This window comes from Rhincodon typus, chromosome 39, assembly GCF_021869965.1.
Source record: "Rhincodon typus isolate 14 chromosome 39, sRhiTyp1.1, whole genome shotgun sequence".
NCBI classification, from domain to species: domain Eukaryota; kingdom Metazoa; phylum Chordata; class Chondrichthyes; order Orectolobiformes; family Rhincodontidae; genus Rhincodon; species Rhincodon typus.
The window spans coordinates 5,804,626-5,824,423 of record NC_063370.1 but is presented as its reverse complement, the minus strand read 5'-3'; the positions used below and the strand labels follow the sequence as shown (position 1 = coordinate 5,824,423).

Sequence of the window (19,798 nt, the reverse complement as noted above, 5' to 3'; positions counted from 1 at the left end):
AGATTATCCTTATTTTCCAAACTGATAACCTTCAGATTTGAAAATAGTGAAAGAGACTCTTCTATTCCAGATAAAAGGAAACTGCAGGTCTGTTGGGCTTAACATCTGTAATCGGGAAAATGCTGGAATCTGATCTTAAGGTTATGACAGGGCTCTTAGTAAGTCTCCGTGACATCAAGCAGAGTCAGCATAGTTTAATGACAGAGAAATTATGTCTGACTAATTTATTGAAGTTCTTTGAGGAAGCAAGTAACAGCATGGACCGTGTGTGGATGAGCAACATTTAGATTCCCAGAAGTATTTGATGGGTCACCACATTAAAACATTACTGAACATAAGAGCTTGTGGCATTCAAGGTAATGTTTTACGATGGATAGAGGATTGTTAGCTAATGGGAAACAGTAGACTCTTTCAAGTTGGCAGACTGTTAAGTAGTGGAGTGCCATAGGGATCAGTGTTGGAACCAGAGATACTTACAAACTGTTTCAATGACTTGGATGAAGGGACCAAATGTGTGCTGGCTACATTTGTTGAAGAAACAAGATAGGTAGGAATGTAATAAACACAAAATGCTGGAGGAATTGAGCATTCTGGCAATGTCTGTGGAGAAAGAAACAGGTTTAACATTTTGAGTCCAGTGTGACTTCTTCAGAAGGTCGAGGGAAGGAAGGTCGAGTAGGAGGTGTCACAGAATTCTTACAGCTCAGAAGGAAGGAAGCCAACACATGGTATCTGCAGTGGCTAGGAGAGACCAGAGTTTTGGCCATAGAGGTGGATTTTAATGTGGATCCTAACTGAAAATCAGCAATAGAGTCATTTTCGAAAGTGAATTTGAATGTGAACCCACTCATCCAGCATTGATGGAGTGACACAAAAGAGCAAAAGAGAAGTACAGTACAGGAACAAGCCCTTCGGCCCTCCAGGCCTGTGCCAATCATCATGCCCTAACTAAAACTAAAAAACAAACCTTCTGCCCTTATTCAGTCCATATCCCTCTATTCCCTCCCTATTTATGTAACCATCCAGATGCCTCTTAAATGCCGCCAATGTGCCTGCTTCCACCACCTCTTCTGGCAGTGCGTTCCAGGTTCCTATCACTCCCTGCGTGAAAACCTTACCTCACACATCTCCCTTAAACTTTACCCCGCTCACACTTGAATCTGTGCCCTCTTGTAATTGAAACTTCAACCCTGGGAAAAAGCCTCTGACTATCCACCCTATGTAAGCCTCTCATAATTTTGTAGACCTCTATCAGGTCTCCTCTCGGCCTCCGTCTTTCCAGTGAAAACAATCCTAGTCTTTTAAACTTTTACTCGGAGCCAATGCCCTCAAGGCCGGGCGACATCCTGGTGAATCTTCTCTGCACTCTCTCCAGAGTTGCCACATCCTTCTGGTAGTGTGGCGACCAAAACTGCACACAGCTCTCCAAAATCGGCCTAACAAGGGTTTTATATAGCTGCAATATGTTTTGCCAACTTTTGTACCCCATGCCCCGGCCGATGAAGGCAAGCATGCCATTTGCCTTTTTAGTCAGCTTGGTCACCTGTATCGCCACTTTTAGGGAACTGTGGACCTGCACACCCAGACCCATCTGTATGTAATGTTCCTAAGGGTTCTGCCATTAACAGTATTATTCACACAAATCTGGTCCTCCAAAATTCATTACCTATCATTTGTCTGCATTAAACACCATTTCTGTGCCCAAGTTGCCAATCTATCCATACCCTGTTTTGTCCTTTCACAATCATTGGTACTATCAGCAATTCCATCAATCTTTGTATCATCTGCAAACTTACTTATCAGACCACTACATTTTCCTCCAGATCATTTATATATACTACAAACAACAGAGGACCAATCTCCATTCTGAAAAGCACTCTTCTACTGTTACCCTCTGTCTTCTATGACCAAGCTAGTTTTGTGTCCATCTAGGAAGCCCACCCTGAATCTTATGTGATTTTAGTTTTTGTACCAATCTACTGTGTGGGACTTTATCAAATACCTCACTAAAGCCCATGTAAACTACATCCACAACCCTTCCCTCATCGGTTATCTCTGTGACCTCTTTAAAAAATTCACATACTCATCCCGGACCTCAATATCAGTCATATCCTTCTCCTTGGTGAATACTGATACAAAGTACTCATTAAGAATCAGGAAAGCTGACGTTTCTGAAGAAGGGTCTCGACCCGAAACGTCAGCTTTCCTGCTCCTCTGATGCTGCTTGGCCTGCTGTGTTCATCCAGCTCTACACCGTGTTATCTCAGATTCTCCAGCATTGGCCGTTGCTACTATCTCTACTCATTAAGAATCGCTCCCACTTCCTATGGCTCCATGTGTAACTTCCCTCCTTTGTCCTTAAGTGGGCCTCCTCTTTCCCTTGCTACCCTCTTCTAATGTATGCATAAAAAGCCTTGGGATTTTCCTTGACCCTGTTTGCTAAAGACATTTCATTGCCCCTTTTAGCCTTCCTAATTCCTCGTTTAAGTCCTTCCTACTTTCTCTGTACTCCTCAAGGGCTTTGTCAGTTTGTAGATGCCTAGACCTATCGTATGCTTCCTTTTTCCTTTTGACTAAGCTTACAATTTCCCTTGTCATCTGTGGTTCCTGAATCCTGCCATTCCTATCCCTCAGTTTTGCAGGGACATGCATGTCCTACGCTTTAATCAACTGGTCTTTAAAAGCCTCCCACATGTCACACATAGATTTGCCCTCAAATAACTGCTCTCAATCCACATTCCCCAGTTCCTGTCTAATTTGGATGTAATTAGTCTTTGCAAAACTAAGCACCCTCACCTGAGGGCCACTCTTGTCCTTGTTCATGGCTACTCAAAATCTTATGGAGTTATGGTCACTAAGCCCAAAATGCTCTCCTACTGAAACTTTGATCACCTGTCCTGACTCATTCCCTAATACCAAGTCTAATCTGGCCTCCTCTCTGGATTGTCAACATACTATCTGAAAAAGCCCTTCTGGATACATCTAATATTGCTCTCCATCTGAGCCCCTGAATCAGTGGAGCTAGACTCAAAGAAATGTTGTTAGGAGGGAGTTACAGGGTTAGGGGAAGGAGGCAACTCAGAAAGGAAAAGAAAATTATTTGGGGCTATTGGAGAGCTGGTGATGTGTTTACAAACAGCGTGAGGAGTCATGCCTCTGATACTGAACATGGTCAAGTGTAGCACAGACATGTGATGTTCGCTTGGATAATGAGAGGGAAGTTAGATAAATGAGAAAAGGATAGTTTGAAGGGTATGCTGACGGTGAAATAAAGAGGGGTGGGAAGAGGCTTGTGTAGTGCCATGACGCTGACATTGATCAGTAAGGCTGAATGGCCTATTTCTGAGCTGTGAATTAATGTAATACTTGCACGAAGTTCCAATGAAGCTGATAAAGTACCCAGCAAGTTAGAACCTTAAGGAGAGGAGGGCAGAAGGTTACGAGAGACAGGAAAATGCCTAGGTATGTCTTAATATAGCTAAGTGATTAGAGTTAAGTGATTAATTGGCTAGATATAAATGGGGAACAGGAGGCTGTACGGGTCGCACTGGTAGTGTCCCTACGTCTAGCTCAGAATGCCTGGGTTCAGGTCTAACCTGTTTGGCAGGTGTATCATAATATATTTGAATATATATTTTCTAATCAACCTGCTCAAGGATATCATTGCACACCTCTAGAACAGGTAGGGCTTGCACCCTGGCCTCCTGGAACTCCCAAGAAGGAGCCATCAGTTTGCAATATGCAAAGACCAGCCATTATCACTTCCAGTTACCAATTTTCAGATGTTTGAAATTAACCTATTCAGGGATGCTATTGCACACCACTGTTAGACTTGAACCTGGGCCTCCTGGCTCAGAGATAGGCAATTACCACCGTGCCACAATAACCTCTGAACAGGCTGAGATACTTTCTAATCAACCTGTTTAGGGATGTATAGTCCTTTTGTATTTTCTATTCAACCTGTTCAGAAATATTATTACACACCTCTGGAGCAGCTGGCACTCGAACCCAGGCTCTCTGGCTCAGAGGTAGCGACACTGCTGCTTGGCCACATTACCTTCTGAACAGCTTGATTAAGTATCCAAATGAGGGATAGATGGGAATGGTATGCAGAAAGAGCTGCAAGACTGAGTAGTTAATAAACTCTATCCGCAAAGAAAGTTGTCTTGGTTCCACGTAGTATCTGGATCCAAATTGACAGTGCGTACCTTGCCCCTCCTTCACACTGTTGTTGGATCTTTGCTTCTTATTTAAGGTCAAGGAGTCATTCGCGTTCAGGTGACCGTTATCGCCGGAGCACCAGGACAAGCTACAGCTCGAGTCGACGTTGGAACAGCAGCAGTCGGAGCAGCAGCGACAGTATGAGTGGCTCCCAGAGTCAGAGCAAATCTTTGTCCCCCGTCAAAGAGAACCTGGGAAAAGTGGCTGCTTCACCTGCCATGGGCGAGAAATTGAAAAAGTGAGCATGACTTTGAATTGCTTGTGACTCTTTTCATTAATGTTTAGGCTGTCAGTTTATTTTCTGAAATCTTTTGTGAGATATGGGAGTCACTGGCAACATCACCGTTAGTTGTCCATCCTTAATTGCCTTTGAAGTGAGAGGCTTGTTAGGCCACGTAAGAGTGAACTGCATTGTTGTGGTTCTGGAGTCGCATGTAGTTCAGACTGGGGAAGCGCAACAGATTTCTTTCTGTAAAGGACATTAGAAACCAGATGGATCTTAATAACAACAAGTGGAGTAGAGAGGAGCTGAATGGCCTACTGCCCTTAAATCAAAACCAAAAGAAGAGAATACTAGAAATCAGAAACAAAAACAAATTGCTGGAAAAGCTCGGCAGGCCTGGCAGCATCTGTAGAGAGAAATCAGAGTTAACGTTTCGGGTCCAGTAACCCTTCTTCAGAACATACCCTTCTGAAGAAGGGTCACTGGACCCGAAACGTAAAGTCTGATTCCTTTCCAGTTTTTCCAAGATTTTCCAGCAATTTCTACTCTTAAGTCAAGTTCGTTGTTGATTTTATTCAGTTTTCCATCTCGCACCTGTTGAAAGCTATTCGTCAGATCAACAGTTAAATTTAGGAACTACTGGTTTGTATTGTTCCGTTTCCTAAAAGTTGGTGAAACACAGATGTTGGTTAAATTGCACTGTGTTGTCCTCTGAACTGTGCATTTTCTCTATCTTTCTCTCATTCCAGGTCTGACACTCCTGTGGGTAAAGAGTCCGGAGCTGCCAAAGTCAGTAAGAATTTTAGCTCACCTCCGTTAACACAGCCCTTCTGAAAACCTCACAGAAACACTTATGCAGCCTCAAGTAGTCTTTCAGCAACTTTTAGTAGCTTTTCTTTTTAACCTGAAATTGTCCTTGAGGCCAAGTGACTGGAAACACGAAGCAGAGTGCATACCAGTTTGGCCCACATGCAGAAACTGTATTAATTTTTAATGAGTTCTAATATGTTCCCTTTCTGTCTCCCCCCAAATTGTACTAAAATTCAAAGGCAGTGAACTGCCGAAGAATCAATAAGGCTCGTCTCTAATCTTCCTCTCTCCTGTGATTCTGTGAATGCTCTAAAGTTACTGCAGAGATATTTTAGAATTTGTTACAGGTCTATATTTTGCAGGATTAATGCTTCCACATTGTACAATTGCTGGTTAGCTTTTCTATTAACGTATCATATTTTCCACTGAATTTTGCTATGTCAACTGTCACAGTTGTACTTGCAGTTTCTAGCCGTTGGGGATACTCAAGTGAGTTTCTGAAGTGTGTTTCAATTCTGTCAGCTAAACGTGTGCAACAGCAGAGGTGGTTTACCAGTGTTGGCTAAATAGGTTTTACAGTGTTATAAGGCAACTTATTTTAAATCTTTTTGCATCACCATGACAACTATTCCAATCATCCTCTTAAATTAGGCATTTTTCTGAGTCGTGCAGGCCTGAAAGACCCCTGTGTTCCATAAGTGGTCAAGGCCTTGGGCAGCATTTCCAGACATTATTCAGCAACCAGTGTGTCCAGGAGGAAGTAAAGCCAGGTCTTTTTTTTTTCTGGCTGTAGACTGGCTTCTTTTGACTTGCCCACGTCCTGCGTCAAGTGAGTGTTCATCTTCCACAGTACAACAGTCCCTGCTGTCTGCCTTGTGCATGATGCAAGGAAACAGCTGATTCTTGTTGAATTGCACCCCACAAAGGGTTAAACCCATCCGGGAAGGCAGTAAAAATTCACAAGGTGATTGTAAGTCAGTTCGGTATTCAGTTTTCCAAAGGAGGTTTGAACATTTTCAGTAAAAGGCAGAATGGTGCATGAACCTTCAGACCAATTGTTAGGAAAACAGTACGGTGAAAGTTTAAATGACTGTGGGAAGCCAGGAGTTTTCAATGTTCACTTTGATCATGTCGAGCCTAAGTTACTAAAACCAACTGTTTTTTTAAAAAAAGCCTTTCCCAAGCTATTCTGTAGGCTTTTCATTTTCTGACGTATAGGGTCAGACTCCTAGAGGGCTGCTGCACGCTCTGACACTGTCCTTTGTGACCCATAGGTACATTTACACACAGTCCAAAGGATCTAGTTAGAGTTACTGTGGCCATTTTAAACAGTCCAGAAAGAAATTGTGCTATTTATAAGAATGAACCTAGTTTATATAGCCAAATGCTAACACAGCACTAAGCAAATTACTGTTTTGGAACTACAGTCTGTTTTTGTGCAGGACAAATATGACAGGGCACTTAAATGAGAAAAATGACTATTAACCAGGGCACTTCGCTTACTCCAAGAACAGCATGAGAGCACCTTTTATATTTACCCATAACAGGCCCTCCGATAAACATCTCCTCTCAGTACTGTACTGAAGCGTCAGCCTTTACTACATGGCTGTGTCATTGGCGAGTTGCCTGTGATCCAGGTCACATTCCAGTCAATGATGAGGGGACACTGTGCTGTCAGATGTACTGTTTTTCGAATGAGGATGAGGCACAATCTGCCGCCTTGTAGTGGGTGGAAAAAGGAAGATCCTGAGGCACTATCTGTCACAACAACAGGGAAGTTGTCCCTGATATTCTTATCATTTCACCCAAGATCACTGAAACAAATGATCTGGACATTCCCATTGCTGTTTGTGGGAGCTTGTATGCAAATTGGCTGCTGCATTTCCAACAGTGATCACCCTTCAAATCATAGTTCGTTGACTGTGAAGTGCTTTGAAACTTGTGGAAGGTGCTGTGTAAATGCAAGTCTCTCATGTTGGGGTGGGTCTTGTACTCCACTTTCTGATTTAGTTGACCATATTCTGAACCCAGTTAAGCTGCCAGTGGTCCCAGTAGACATGACTTTATTAGAACACAGCAGCAGCAATAACAAAGCATTAAGTCTGCACCCTCAGTGAGAGTGGGGAAAAAATGTGGGGGCAGAATTTTTCCTAACGCTGTTATATTTGAGGACAGACAGAGAAATGATATCTCACTCACCCTGAACATTTCCCTCTTGAATCCCAGACTCGAGGCCTCAGGTTTGAAGATGTTTAATTTCTCATTGTCATTTCCACCTCCTTTGTAAATGTGAGCACCTGCCTTAGCAAAGCTGACCTTTGTTTCCTGATTAATGTCTGGAGGTTTTCATATGGAATCCTCATTGAAGCATTTAACACTGTTAGTCCTGTGTGATCCACTGTCTAAAGACTTAACAGAAAGTATGTTCTGTCAATTTTTTAATGACCACTTGCTCCCACAAGGTTAAACCACAAAACTGGTTTAATTATCTTTTCTTCACTGAGGCTTGGACCCATCTTCATTTTTAGCAGTGAGATTGCAACAGGATTCTCAAGTCTGCAATGTGTCATGCACGTACATTGAGATGCCCAGGGTACTAGTGTTAACTTCCTGAACGGCTCAGTACCAAACAGAAAATTTAACATGGTGCTGCAATCAGTAGTCTTTGCAACAATGCTGTATGTTGGTACCACATTGTAATTTAGGGGCTGAATCAACAGTGCCAGCTAGCAGTGCTTAATGGCATGGTTGTCAGACCCTTGCTTACTGTGTTGCAGAGAGTTCAAATTCTGATTGATTCTGCTATTATTCGAATCAATACTAAGTGTACTGCGTGCAATAAACCCTTACCTTATGTTTGCATTCATCTAGGTTGCAGAAAACCCTTAATTGTAACTTGAAATGGTGTAAATCTCCCTTTCCCACAGGCTGGTTGGTTGACTGTTGCCAAGGCAGTCAGAGTTTCCAGGGTGAAAAATGAGTCCCGTTCCGTGCTGTTTCTCTCGACGTGATGCTGCAGGATTTTGATACTGTCTGACTTGCTGGAATATTGGCTCTGAACAAATGTCACCTTTTTTCTTTCTTCCAGCCAAAGCTGACACCACAGGAAAAGCTGAAACTCCGCATGCAGAAGGCGCTGAATAAACAGTGTAAGGTTCTAAGTCCCAATTTGTTTCTTTTAACCCCTGTGGGATTTTGTTAACTTTCTGTCCTTCAAGGTGATCGTTGAGTCAGTGCTTTGACCAAGGAACAGGTTCTCCTAATTCTGCTGGTTATATAAATAGTAAATCTACCTATACATTTCCATCAACCACTCCTGGGACAGGGACAGCATGGGGTTTGATACAGAGTAAAGCTCCTTCCACACTGTCTCCCATCAACCACTCCCAGCACAGGGTCACATATGGAATAAAGCTCTCTCTGCACCATTCCCTCATCAAATACTCTCAGAACAGAGACAGCACAGGACTAGATACAGAGTAAAGCTCAGTCCACAATGTCGCCATCAAATACTCCCAGAACAGGTACAGTATGGGATTAGATACAAAGTAAAACTCCTGTTTTGTCCAAACTCTGTACTTCAGAAGAGAGGACCACGCAGGGGTTTGAACACACAAATCAGTGCTGACACTCCGATGTGGTATTGAGGGACATGCTACTTTGAGGTGCTGTCTTTCTGATGAAACATTAAATTGTCTGCTCAGGTGGATGTGAAAGATCCCATGGCCACTATTTTGAAGAAGAATGAGGGAATTCTCTCCAGTGCTCTGACCCAGTATTTATCACTCCATCAGCATCTTGCACACAAAAAAGAGAATCTGGTTGCTGTCACATTGCTGTTAGTGGGAGCGTGCTGTGGTGGTGACTACATTTCAACAAGTACTGCACTGGCTACTAAGTGCTTTGAGACAACCCAGCAGCTGTGAAAGGTGCCATATAAGCTGGGAAATGGAATTAGAATGGGTTAGGCGCTTGTCTTTTTCCAGTGCAGACTCAGTGGGCCAAAGGGCCTTTTTCTGTGCTGTAGGCCTCTAGGAGGCTATACGTGTGACTGTTCATTTTCTGTACATTCTACAACATGTTGTGCTCAAGTTACACAACCCAAGTGGTCCTGTTTACAAATGACCTTGAACAGTGACTGAGGAGTAGCTGTTCATCTCCGAAAGTCATGATCAAACCCAGCCATGCCCAATGTCCACAGTATGGGCATGTTCTCTAGGAGACTGAAATCTGGGGGAAGGAAACCCTGACTGATTCCCCCAGTCCAATTTCCCCCATCCTGTGGTTGCCAGGCTCAGATGTATCTTGGGTGAAATGTGAATTACCCCTCACCACTGGCTGCAGACCCGCTAATCCATTACAAACTGAGGGCCAAGATACCATACCTCTGCTGGGCTTAGGAACAGCGTCACAAGTGGGCCTATCAAATCATCCAGAGGGATTGAGAGTAGCTGGGGATTGAGTTCCCTGGAGGGAGAAAGTACATTAGAATGATCAGACGTGTGGGAGTGGGAATACCTCTTCAGGCACGTATTGACAGAAGTTAATCCTTTTTTTGCCTCCTCCAGTTAAAGCTGACAAGAAAGCGGCTCAGGAGAAACAGATGCAGCAAGAACAGGAGCGACAGGTAATCTCCCAGGGCAGCAACAGCCAAGCAGATTGCGGGAAGAGTTGTTGCAGATGTGGGATGTTTAGAAACATTGCAATAGAAGGAAGCCATTCAGGCTCTTTAGACTATTCATCCCACTTCTTTAGGTCATGGCTGATCTGTGGCTTAATTCTACTTAACCTGCTGTTGTCACATAATCCATAAAATGCTTACCTATGCCAGAATCCAGTGTACCCACCACCCAGGCAGAATCAGTGTGTGTGAGACATCATTGCCATTAATGCTGCATGTTGCTGCCTGCATCTGAAAGTGTTCTTTTCATTTAAACCAAAGTTTGCCTGAAATCCACCCTCCCCAAATCAGACTAACTGCATTAGGAAGCTTAATACATTTTCTTTTTTTTTGTTAAATCTCCCAGTTATAAAACGTTTGCAAAACTGTTGACCCAGAGGAGCTTTCCAAAAGACCCCTCACTGCTTCACACACTACCCTGAACCTTAAATACAATGTCGAGGGGAGTGATAGCGAATGTAGCAGAGAATTGCGGGGAGGGGAATACAAGGGAGTGGTGAGTAGGACAGAGAGGAGACTGGGAAGTGGGGCAGCAAAAGAAGTGTAGCTACAATGTGCGCAAAATAAAATCAGCGGGACCAACTTCTAATGCCAATGTATCGGCAGGAGGAACAATGAACAAAAAAAAATGTTATTAGTCTGGCAAATTTCTCAAGCATCACATCTTTTGAGGAAGGTGATTTCCGTATTACTTGACCCTTTGCGCGAAGAAGTGCTAGTTCACTGCTAAACAGACCTGGCTCTAAAAGTTAATCACAATTTTTTCTGGAATCACTTGTGACGGAGACAAGTTTCTCTTTTTTTGTTTATTCATTCACGGGATGTGGATGTCACTGGCTAAGCTAGTATTCATTGCCTATCCCTGATTGCCAAGGGGGCAGTTAAGAGTCAACCACATTGCTGTGGGTCTGGAGTGACATAGGCCAGACCAGGTTACCTTCCCTAAAGGGCATCAGTGAGCCAGATGGGTTTTTCTGACAATCAACAATGGATTATTAGACTCCTAAATCCAGATTTTTATTGAATTCAAATTCTGCCAGATTCAAACTTGGGTTCTCAGAACATTACATGGGTCTCTGGATAATATCTGTAGTCTCTGGTGATAATACCACTAGGCCATCGCCTCCCTTGATCCCTTTGTCATTAGATTGGGCATTCATTGTAAAATACAAGTCAATCTGAAGCACCCTAACGTCTTAACTCTTTAAGCTCAAATGTACTGCCAAGCAGAGTGCATCCTTCCAAAAGCAGTATCTCTTTCCAGAGAATGTTTTACTTCAGATGGGTCAGACCAAGGCTCTGTTTAACTAAAACAAAGCTTCATCCAGCCGCCTTCACATAGAAGCCAGCATCCCGTTAGCCATTTTTGATTCCTTGGTTGACTGGTATTTCAAGTGTCATATTTTAGGGCGTGTGGCTAGTGCTTAGTCTATAACAGAGTTCGCTCCTCAGTGCTGAACAGCTGCATCTCATGGAAGGTTGCAGGGGGATTTAAATTCTTGTTCATATTCATTTCTACTGACTGTAACTTTTAAATAGAGACCACAGAGTGCTACAGTACAGAAAAGATCTGGTATTGCTCATGGATCACAAAATGTCAGTATGTAGGTACGCTAGATAATTAGGAAGGCGAATTAAATGTTGGTTTTTACTATGAGCGGATAGAGTTTAAAAGTAGGGAAGTTTTGCAACAATTGAATAGGCACTAGTTTAACCTCATCTGAGTACTGTGTATAGTTTTGGCTTCCTCCTTTTTAAGAAGAGATATACTTACAATGTTACTTATAAACTTATACAATGATATACTTATACAATGTTACAGTATACTTCAAGGAAGTGTCCCAAGGCTGATCCCTGGGATGTGGTGTTGTGGTTGTCCCAGGTCCAAAAGTTGACCAGACTGGGCCTCTACAGTGGGGGCAGGGGAAGTGATCTTAGAAAAATATATAGTATTCTGAGGCACCTTGACAGCCTAGATTCTGAGAGGATGTTTCCCCTTTGTGTGGAATTGAGAACTAGGGGACAGCTTAAAAATGAGGGATCTCCCATTTAATTCTCTTCCCCAGAGAGTAGTGAGGGCTGGATCATTTAATTTATTCAGAGCGGAGTTAGAGAAGATTTTTTTTTTGATTCACAAGGGAGTCAAAGATTATGTGGGGTCAGGGAGATGAATGGAATTAAAACCACAGTCACTTATCAAATGGTGAATTAGGCCCAAAGATCCAGTTGCCCTTCTCTTACGATGTTATGACTTTGAGTTGTGTTTACTGACAGATCCTGGTGCTCAGATTGGGGATTTATCCACCAATGAGGAATGGTTCCACCACAATTTGATAAGTAGCAAATACAAGTACAAATAACATAACTGTGTTGCTGCCTGTCACCCTGATCGGAATCACTTGCTTGCCTGAAGCTATCATTGTGTTGGCCATCAGAGGACACAAATTTAAGATTGCTAGAGCTAGGATGGAGATGAAAATATTTTGACACAGCGAGTTGGTGTGATCTGAAACCCGCCTTCCCTGAAAGGATGGTGGAAGCAGATCATTATTAACTTTCACAAAGCAATTGGAGATCTGCTTGACAAGGACAATCATAGGGCTGAGAGACAAATGGGTGTGGGACACAGGAATGGTGAAGGTCTCCTCCTGCGCTGTAGGGTTTGGTACCATGATGGGATTCAGACCCATGTTCCCAGAATAATAGCTTGGGGTGTCTGCAGTACTAACCCAGTAACATTACTGCTACAGCACCACCTTCCCCAGCCCTAATTCTCAGTTTGGCCCCTGCAGGTTGTGAGTGCAAGTCTTACCTTAGGCGCTTGAGCCAAAAATCTGGATGGGTGTTTTATCATACTGCCTTATAGCAGTCTTTGATTTGATTTATTATTGTCATGTGCACCTAGAGTACAGTGAAAGTTTTGTTTTGCATGCAGTACAGGCAGATCAAACCGTACCAAGTGCATTAGCGAGGAATACAATGTGGTGGCTACAAAGAATGGGATCAACATTAAATTTAAAACTTGAGAGGTCCATTCAGAAGTCTAGTAACAGTGGGGGAAGAAGCTGTTCTTAAAATCTGTTTGTACGTGTGTACAAACTTTTATACTTTCTGCCTAACGGAAGAGGTTGGAAGAGAATATAACCGGGTTGGGAGGGGTCTTTGATTAGGTTGGTTGCTTTCTTGAGCCAATGGGAATATAGATGGACGGAAGGCTGGTTTGTGTGATGTACTGGCCTGTGTTCTGTTCTCTCTGTAAATGGACCACCGTATGCAAGACTACACAACACAATTTGGTATTAAAGCAGCCTCGCCAGTGTATTTCTTAGCGTGATCATGCTAGATCTGTTAGTAGACCATCAAGCCTCTAGTCTGATGATGTGGAGCTGGGGAATGTATGGTTTTGAGCATGGTGCAAGGCAGGTTATTAGGAGACTGCAAGAGACTTTGTCAGAAGGTGTTAAACAAGGGAACTGTTCAGCATGTTAGCGATGGACAGCCAAAGGGAGAGGGCCTTGGGATTTAGAGTATTGGTGAAAGTACTAAGGGGGATACTTATTCCAGGGGCAGAACTAACATTAAAGTGGCTTAATCAAGATGTAGACATTGAGAGAGGGAAACAAGGAAAGAATGTTGCAGTCGGAGAAACTGGAGGAGAGCCAGCAAGGAGTCTTGCACCACAGATAATAATGAGCCTGGCTTGATTGTGGATAAAGAGCAGGTCCCTAGGGTGTGATGGTTAAGCAAGAGGAGCATTGTGCATGTGGGAAGAAATTAAGGAACTGGTGGATTAGACAAAGAGGGTGGCTGAGAATGACGGTGGGAGTGGAGTGCAGGGGCAAGCGAGTGGGGGTGAAAGAGGAACAGTGACAGAATCTGTTGGAGCTGCAACCCTGGGACTTATACCTAGGTGGGTAGAGAGAAACCTTGTTACATGTGGAAAATTTGAAATAATCTGTGAGTAAACACTTCGATCGAACTGTTTATGTTTCTCTTTTCAGGAGCGTGAAGATGAACTACGAGCCATGGCTCGAAAGATCCGACTAAAGTAATACTTTTCTTCTCCCTCCGTCTGTCTTTGTGTGCGCAGTAAATTACCGTATAAGGCTGCTGTAACCTCTGCTTCAGATCTCCACTTAGCTTCACTGGTTGTGACCATGGTGTGGATCCAACAGAGAAGCAATGCAGAAAGCTATTCTAATTTGTACATTCATGTGCTTTGAACAATTCGAGTGTTTCTGCAAATCAACAAAGGCAGTTCAGCGGCACTTCCTCCCCTGCTCGTTCCCTTTTCCAACTGTTATTGGTACCCAGGCCCATGCTTGTTGCCAAAATACAGGTAGCAAGCTATTGTCGAGCCACGAGTTCGATCCTGTTCTCGTTGTGATCCGCCACACACTTCCCAGTCCCTCACCAAGTCACCTTGCTGTCTGAAAATAAGTCCTTTTCAAGTACTGTTTCACGCGAGATCAGCTTGCAACCGTGGTTTAATTCCAGACCACCTCGTTTCAGTATGAATTGTGGTGGGACGTGCAGTTTCGGTTTGTCCATTGAAGATGGACATGGGAAGGAATTTCTTCAAGGATAGTTAATGTTTGGAATGCTGTCTCTCCCCCGACCCCCACAAAGAGCAGAGGAAGCTGGTTTTTTGTATATTTAAGGCTGTGTCAGATTTTTGATAGACGAGGGAGTCGGGTTGTTGGAGGTGAGGGGCTGGAGGGTGGGGACAGGAAAGTGCAGTTGGGACCGCAGTTAGATCAGCCACAATCTTATTAAGTGAAACGATGGAACAGGCTCAAGGGGCCAAATGACTCAGATCTGCTCCTACCACATGTCTTCCTTTGAAGGCTAACTTATCCTTGATAAAAATTGATTTGTTGACGAGCTCAGGCATACTCTTGTGCTCCAACAAGGTGGGGTAGGATGATATGGGCAAGGTCACTGCTTCTTCTGTTGAATTCTTGTCTCCCCACAAGGTGGCGCCAGAATGCTCTTCATGAACAGAACATCAATTCCCCACAAGTGGATCAAAATCTGTATTGATCATTTCATCAGAATCTGCACGTCAATCTCGATCCAAGCCAGTCACCGTTCTTTGTAGTTAGAGTTTATTGACTGCTCAGTCTTACAGCTCCTTCCACACACCGCTTCCACCTATTCGTCTTTTAGATATTGTCTAATTAAATTGTTCAGAAACATTGTTACACACTTCTGGAGCAGGTCCGACTTGAATCTGGGCGTGTGCACACACACGCACGCGCACGCACAGTTAAGGAAATTACCACTGTACCACAAGAAATCTCCTTTTATATCTATCTGATCAATTAGTTTTTTTTCTCATATCCAGAGGTGCTTTTACACATAAGTGAAGTCTTCTTTTCCCCATCACCAAATCACCCGTGGTATTTTATTTATTGATTAGCCAACACGCCCAGACAAGGTAGTTAATTAATTAAATAACCCTGCCTAACTATTTGCTATATTAACACTTGTGGGCCCTTGTTTTGTCATGAAGAGTTTCAAAAATAATTTCCCTTCTTTAAAAACAATGGCTGTGTTTGTGTGTGCATGCCCAACACTGTATAACTGTGCTGTTCCTGCTAGAGGTTTAGGCTTGGCTGTGAATGATGGCCTCACCACTGAGACACTGCAGAGAAGCCAGTGCTGGTGACTCCAAAGCTCCAGAAATGGTGGGGAGAACATAGGATATGGGAGCAGGAGTAGGGCATTCAGCCCATTGAGCCTGCTCTGTCACTCATCTAGTCAGTGGCTCAATGCCACTTTTGTGCACAATCTCCATATCCTTTGAAATCTTTAATATCGAGGGTGGGAACATTACGATTGGGAAAGTGAGAAAAAATAGTCAAGCTTGTTTGGGTACTTATCCTGTGGAGTGACTAGCAAGTAGAATGTTGAAGTTAGGAACTGCGCAGTTGTACGGATAGCATCTAGGAGCACAGTTTGTTGTGTTTTTGTTTTGTTGCACAGTGCTGTTTGTTCACTTTACTTCCTGCTGTCTCCTCCTCTTTACCCCCCACACTCCACCAAAAAAAAATGCAGGGAGCGAGAACGCAGAGATAAAGAAAGGGACGAGTGGGAGAAGGAGTACCCGAGAAGGAGCCGTTCATGCTCCCCAAGACACGGTACGTATTCACTGTCACCGTGTTCTCATGTGACAGGAGCCTTGGGTTGGTGGGATTGCAATTCCTTCCTGCTCCCTGCTGTGTGAAATCTTCTGCTTATTGCCTGTAAAGCACTTTGCCAGGTCCTGATATTGCAGTGGGTGCTCTGTAAATGCAAATCTTCAATTTGGTATTTGTGTTGCAGTGATGCATTGTGCCACCAGATGGCGCAATAGCTTCATTGTGCTCAGATCCTTTGTACCTTAGTGAGATAAGTTGAGATAGGAACAGCGGAGGCAGAGTGGGACGAATAGCCTCTGTCTATGCAGTTTCATTCCAGCCCCAGAAAATGCAAGCTGCTCAACTCTGAAGAGTCATTTAGACTCAAAAACATTAGCTTGCTCTCTTTCCATGGATGTTGCTTTACCCACTGTGATTTCCAGCATTTTTTGTTTTCTGAATGTATCTTCATCTCAGGACTGCTTCTTTGTGGTCACTTTGTCTGCTTTCCCCTATTTGTCAGATCCAGTGAAAGCTCTGGGGCAGCTAGAAGTCATATGGGAGGACAAAGCAATAATGGGTCTTTAGTGGCGGGGAGAAAACCCTTCCTTTCTGGCCCTCCACTTTGTCCAGTTTCACCATCAACTTTATTTATTGAATTCCTACAATGATGTTTTGTACCTCCAGCGGGTGTTAGTGTCATGCGGTTACTTGGGGCTGTTAAAATTCCTAATTTTAATTGTCGAGCCATTGGCGGCCATGCCTTCAGCTGCCTGGGCCCTGAGCTCTGGAATTCCCTCCGTAAACCTCTCTCCTTCCTCACCTACTTTAAGAGATTCTTTAAAAAGTTTCTTGGCTGCCTTGGGTCACCTGTCCTAAAATTAGCTCCTTCTGTGTCAAATTTTGTACATTGCTCCTCTGAAGCGCCTTGATGGTTTACTGTTTTAGGGCCCTATAAAAATGTAAGTTGTTGAGGTTGTTTTGTGCCCTGGGATCTGTGGGATCTCCCCAGTGCTGTGCAGCACTACTCAGTTCTGCTGCTCTCAGGTTTCTGTTTGTCACCAAAGGAACCTTGCTTTTCCTGGAAAAGTAAACTATGTGGGAGGGAGGGAGCTGAGAAACCAGCCTGTTGTGTTTTGTTTTTTGCTGATCATGAACGCTTGGCACAGTTGAGAGAGAAAGAAAGAGCCAAGGCATTATGTAACATTTAGAGAACTTTCAGAGACGCCCCAAAGCTTTCAAAGCTGAATGAAGCAAGTTTCACTTTTCACAACCTGTTGTTGGTTCAACCTTTCAATTTAATTACAACCTAATTTTCTCCTCACCTATCCTGACCCTTAACTATAGGGTACTGTTCTAATTCTGTCAGTGGCTGAGTTAGTTAGTGACTAACAATGGGATATTGGACTTTGGGGGCATCACTACTCCATGCTGGCCGTGTCCACTTGGTTACTGATCACGAGCGAGGGTCGGGTTTATCATTCACTCTCCTTTCTGACCCAGGGTTCATATAGTTTGACCACCTTGGGTGTGGTACCCATTTGTCACAGACCAGTGACCAGGACCTCAGGCCTGTGAGGCACCGGAGGGCTGCTTTCACCATCCGAAATGCCAAGGGCATCCACAACTGGGGCGAGAAAACCTTGCATTTCTGTAGCATCTTCCTTGGCTTCAGCATGTTCCAGAGAGCTTGACAGCCAGTGAGGCACCTTCTGAAGTCTAGTCATCGTTGTTCAGGGAACTTTGCAGCCAGTTTGAGTTCCTCATGGTCCTGGGCACATACTCTGGATCGTGATCTTATTTTAATCACTAATGCTGTTAAATCCCTGCTGTTTTGGGATGACGATGGTGCTGTCCCTTGCTGACAGCGTACCCACAACCACAAGGTAGTGGCACACTAACATATAAACACAGCACTTTCTGTTGGCAGTCATGCTTTTTCCCCTGCATTGTGACAGTGCCAGTGTTGCCCATCTCAAATGGTCTTCCCGCATGGTGCAATTTTCTGCCTGTTGCTGTGTTTGTGGGAGAGACTTTGGGAACTGTACATCACTCAATAACGTCACTTTTTTTCTCCTCCACTCCTGTTGTTTGAAATTTGCAGTCGCCTCCCAATATTGTCTCTGTCTGTCTGTCTGTCCCTCCTCTCTCTCTCTGTCCCCCCTCCCCTCCTCCCTGTTCCCCCCCCCCCCCCTCTCTCTCCGCTGGCTATGTATGCAAATTGACACACCTCCCACAGCTCAGCAGGCACTGACTCGGTCCAAGCCCCTATCTTTATTCATGATTGAGCCTAGATGGGTCAGACAGGATTCCATCCCCTAAGTCTGTAGGGTGTCTGTGACAAGCAACAGTTCAGTTCGATCGTCAACGCAACCATAAAATCTACCCCAAGCTGTATGTTAAATATCTGAAATAAGCACCACTTTAGAACAAGAGACATCATCCCTTTTTACACAGAGGGTGGTAGGTGCCTGGAATGTGCTGCCAGGGGAGGTGGTAGAAGCAGATACCATAGCAACATTTAAGAGGCAGTTAGACAGACACACGAACAGGCAGGGAATAGACGGAAGGGATATGAACCTGTGCAGGCAGTTGGGATTGGTTTAGAGTGGCATCACGGTCAGCACAGACATGGTGGGCCGAAGGGTCTGTTCCTGTATTCTACTGTTCTATGTTCAAAGAATGCAAACTGTATGGTTTTGACTCGTTGCTTAAAGTATAAAATGGCATTGGAAACAGTTTAGGGAACGTTTTGAGCTTATTAGGATAAAGAGTTCAGTTTATGCAGATAGATTGACAGATTGGGCCCATACCCATTCAGGTATAGATCACTGAGAGGTGATCTTGTTGACGCACACAAGGTCCCAAGGGTGCTTGACACAGTGGAGTTGAGGAGATGTTTGGAAATAGGGAACACAGTTAAGGATCTTCTACTTAAGATGGAGAAGAGCATAATTGTTTTACCTCTGAGAAGCATTAATCTGTGGAACTCTTTCCCAGAGAGCAGGCGAGACTAGGTTATGGACGTCAGACAGGAAAGGGGAAACAAAGCCACAGACAGATCAGGTTTGATCAGTATTGAATAGTGGAGCAGGTTTGAGGGGCAGAATGACCTAATTCTGCTTCTAATTCCCAGGCCAGCATTAGGGATCCCAGCGTTGGCGTTTGGGGAGTCCTGAACTTAGCTGGTAAACCAATAACTCTGGTTTTGTAATGTACTGAGCAAGGCCAGCATTTATAGAGTAGTAGAGTTATATAGAATGGAAACAGACTCTTCAGTCCAACTCGTCCATGCCATCCAAATATCCTAAATTAATCTAGTCCCATTTACCAGCATTTGGCCCATATCACTCTAAACCCTTCCTATTCATTTACCCATCCAGATACCTTCTAAATGTTGTAACTGTACCTTCCTCCACCACTTCTTCTGGCAGCTTGTTCCATACACTCACCACCCTCTGCATGAAAATGTTGCGCCTCGGATCCCTTTTAAATCTTGCCCCTCTCACATAAGAACATAAGAACTAGGAGCAGGAGTAGGCCGTCTGGCCCTTCGAGCCTGCTCCGCCATTCAATAAGATCATGGCTGATCCTTTCGTGGACTCAGATCCACTTACCTGCGTTCTCACCGTATCCCTTAATTCCTTTATTGTTCAAAAAAAACTACCTATTTTTTAAAAGCGTTTACTGAAGTAGCGTCAACTACTTCGCTGGGCAAGGAATTCCATAGATTAACAACCC

At 43.9% G+C, this 19,798-nt stretch overlaps 1 protein-coding gene across 4 annotated transcripts in view; it reads left to right on the top strand.

Moving 5' to 3' along the window:
* The window catches only part of LOC109925808 (CLK4-associating serine/arginine rich protein), a 62,234-nt gene that overhangs the window by 34,737 nt on the left and 7,699 nt on the right, over positions 1-19,798 (top strand). For 3 of the 4 annotated variants that reach the window (XM_048618177.1, XM_048618178.1, XM_048618179.1), the window contains exons 15-20: positions 4,256-4,459; positions 5,194-5,233; positions 8,343-8,403; positions 9,823-9,881; positions 13,937-13,983; positions 15,996-16,078. In XM_048618177.1, the coding sequence (XP_048474134.1) occupies positions 4,256-4,459; positions 5,194-5,233; positions 8,343-8,403; positions 9,823-9,881; positions 13,937-13,983; positions 15,996-16,078 (494 nt within the window). Of the gene's footprint in view, positions 1-4,255; positions 4,460-5,193; positions 5,238-8,342; positions 8,404-9,822; positions 9,882-13,936; positions 13,985-15,995; positions 16,079-19,798 lie in introns of those variants that run through there. The other variant, XR_007265776.1, reaches the window with a different exon arrangement.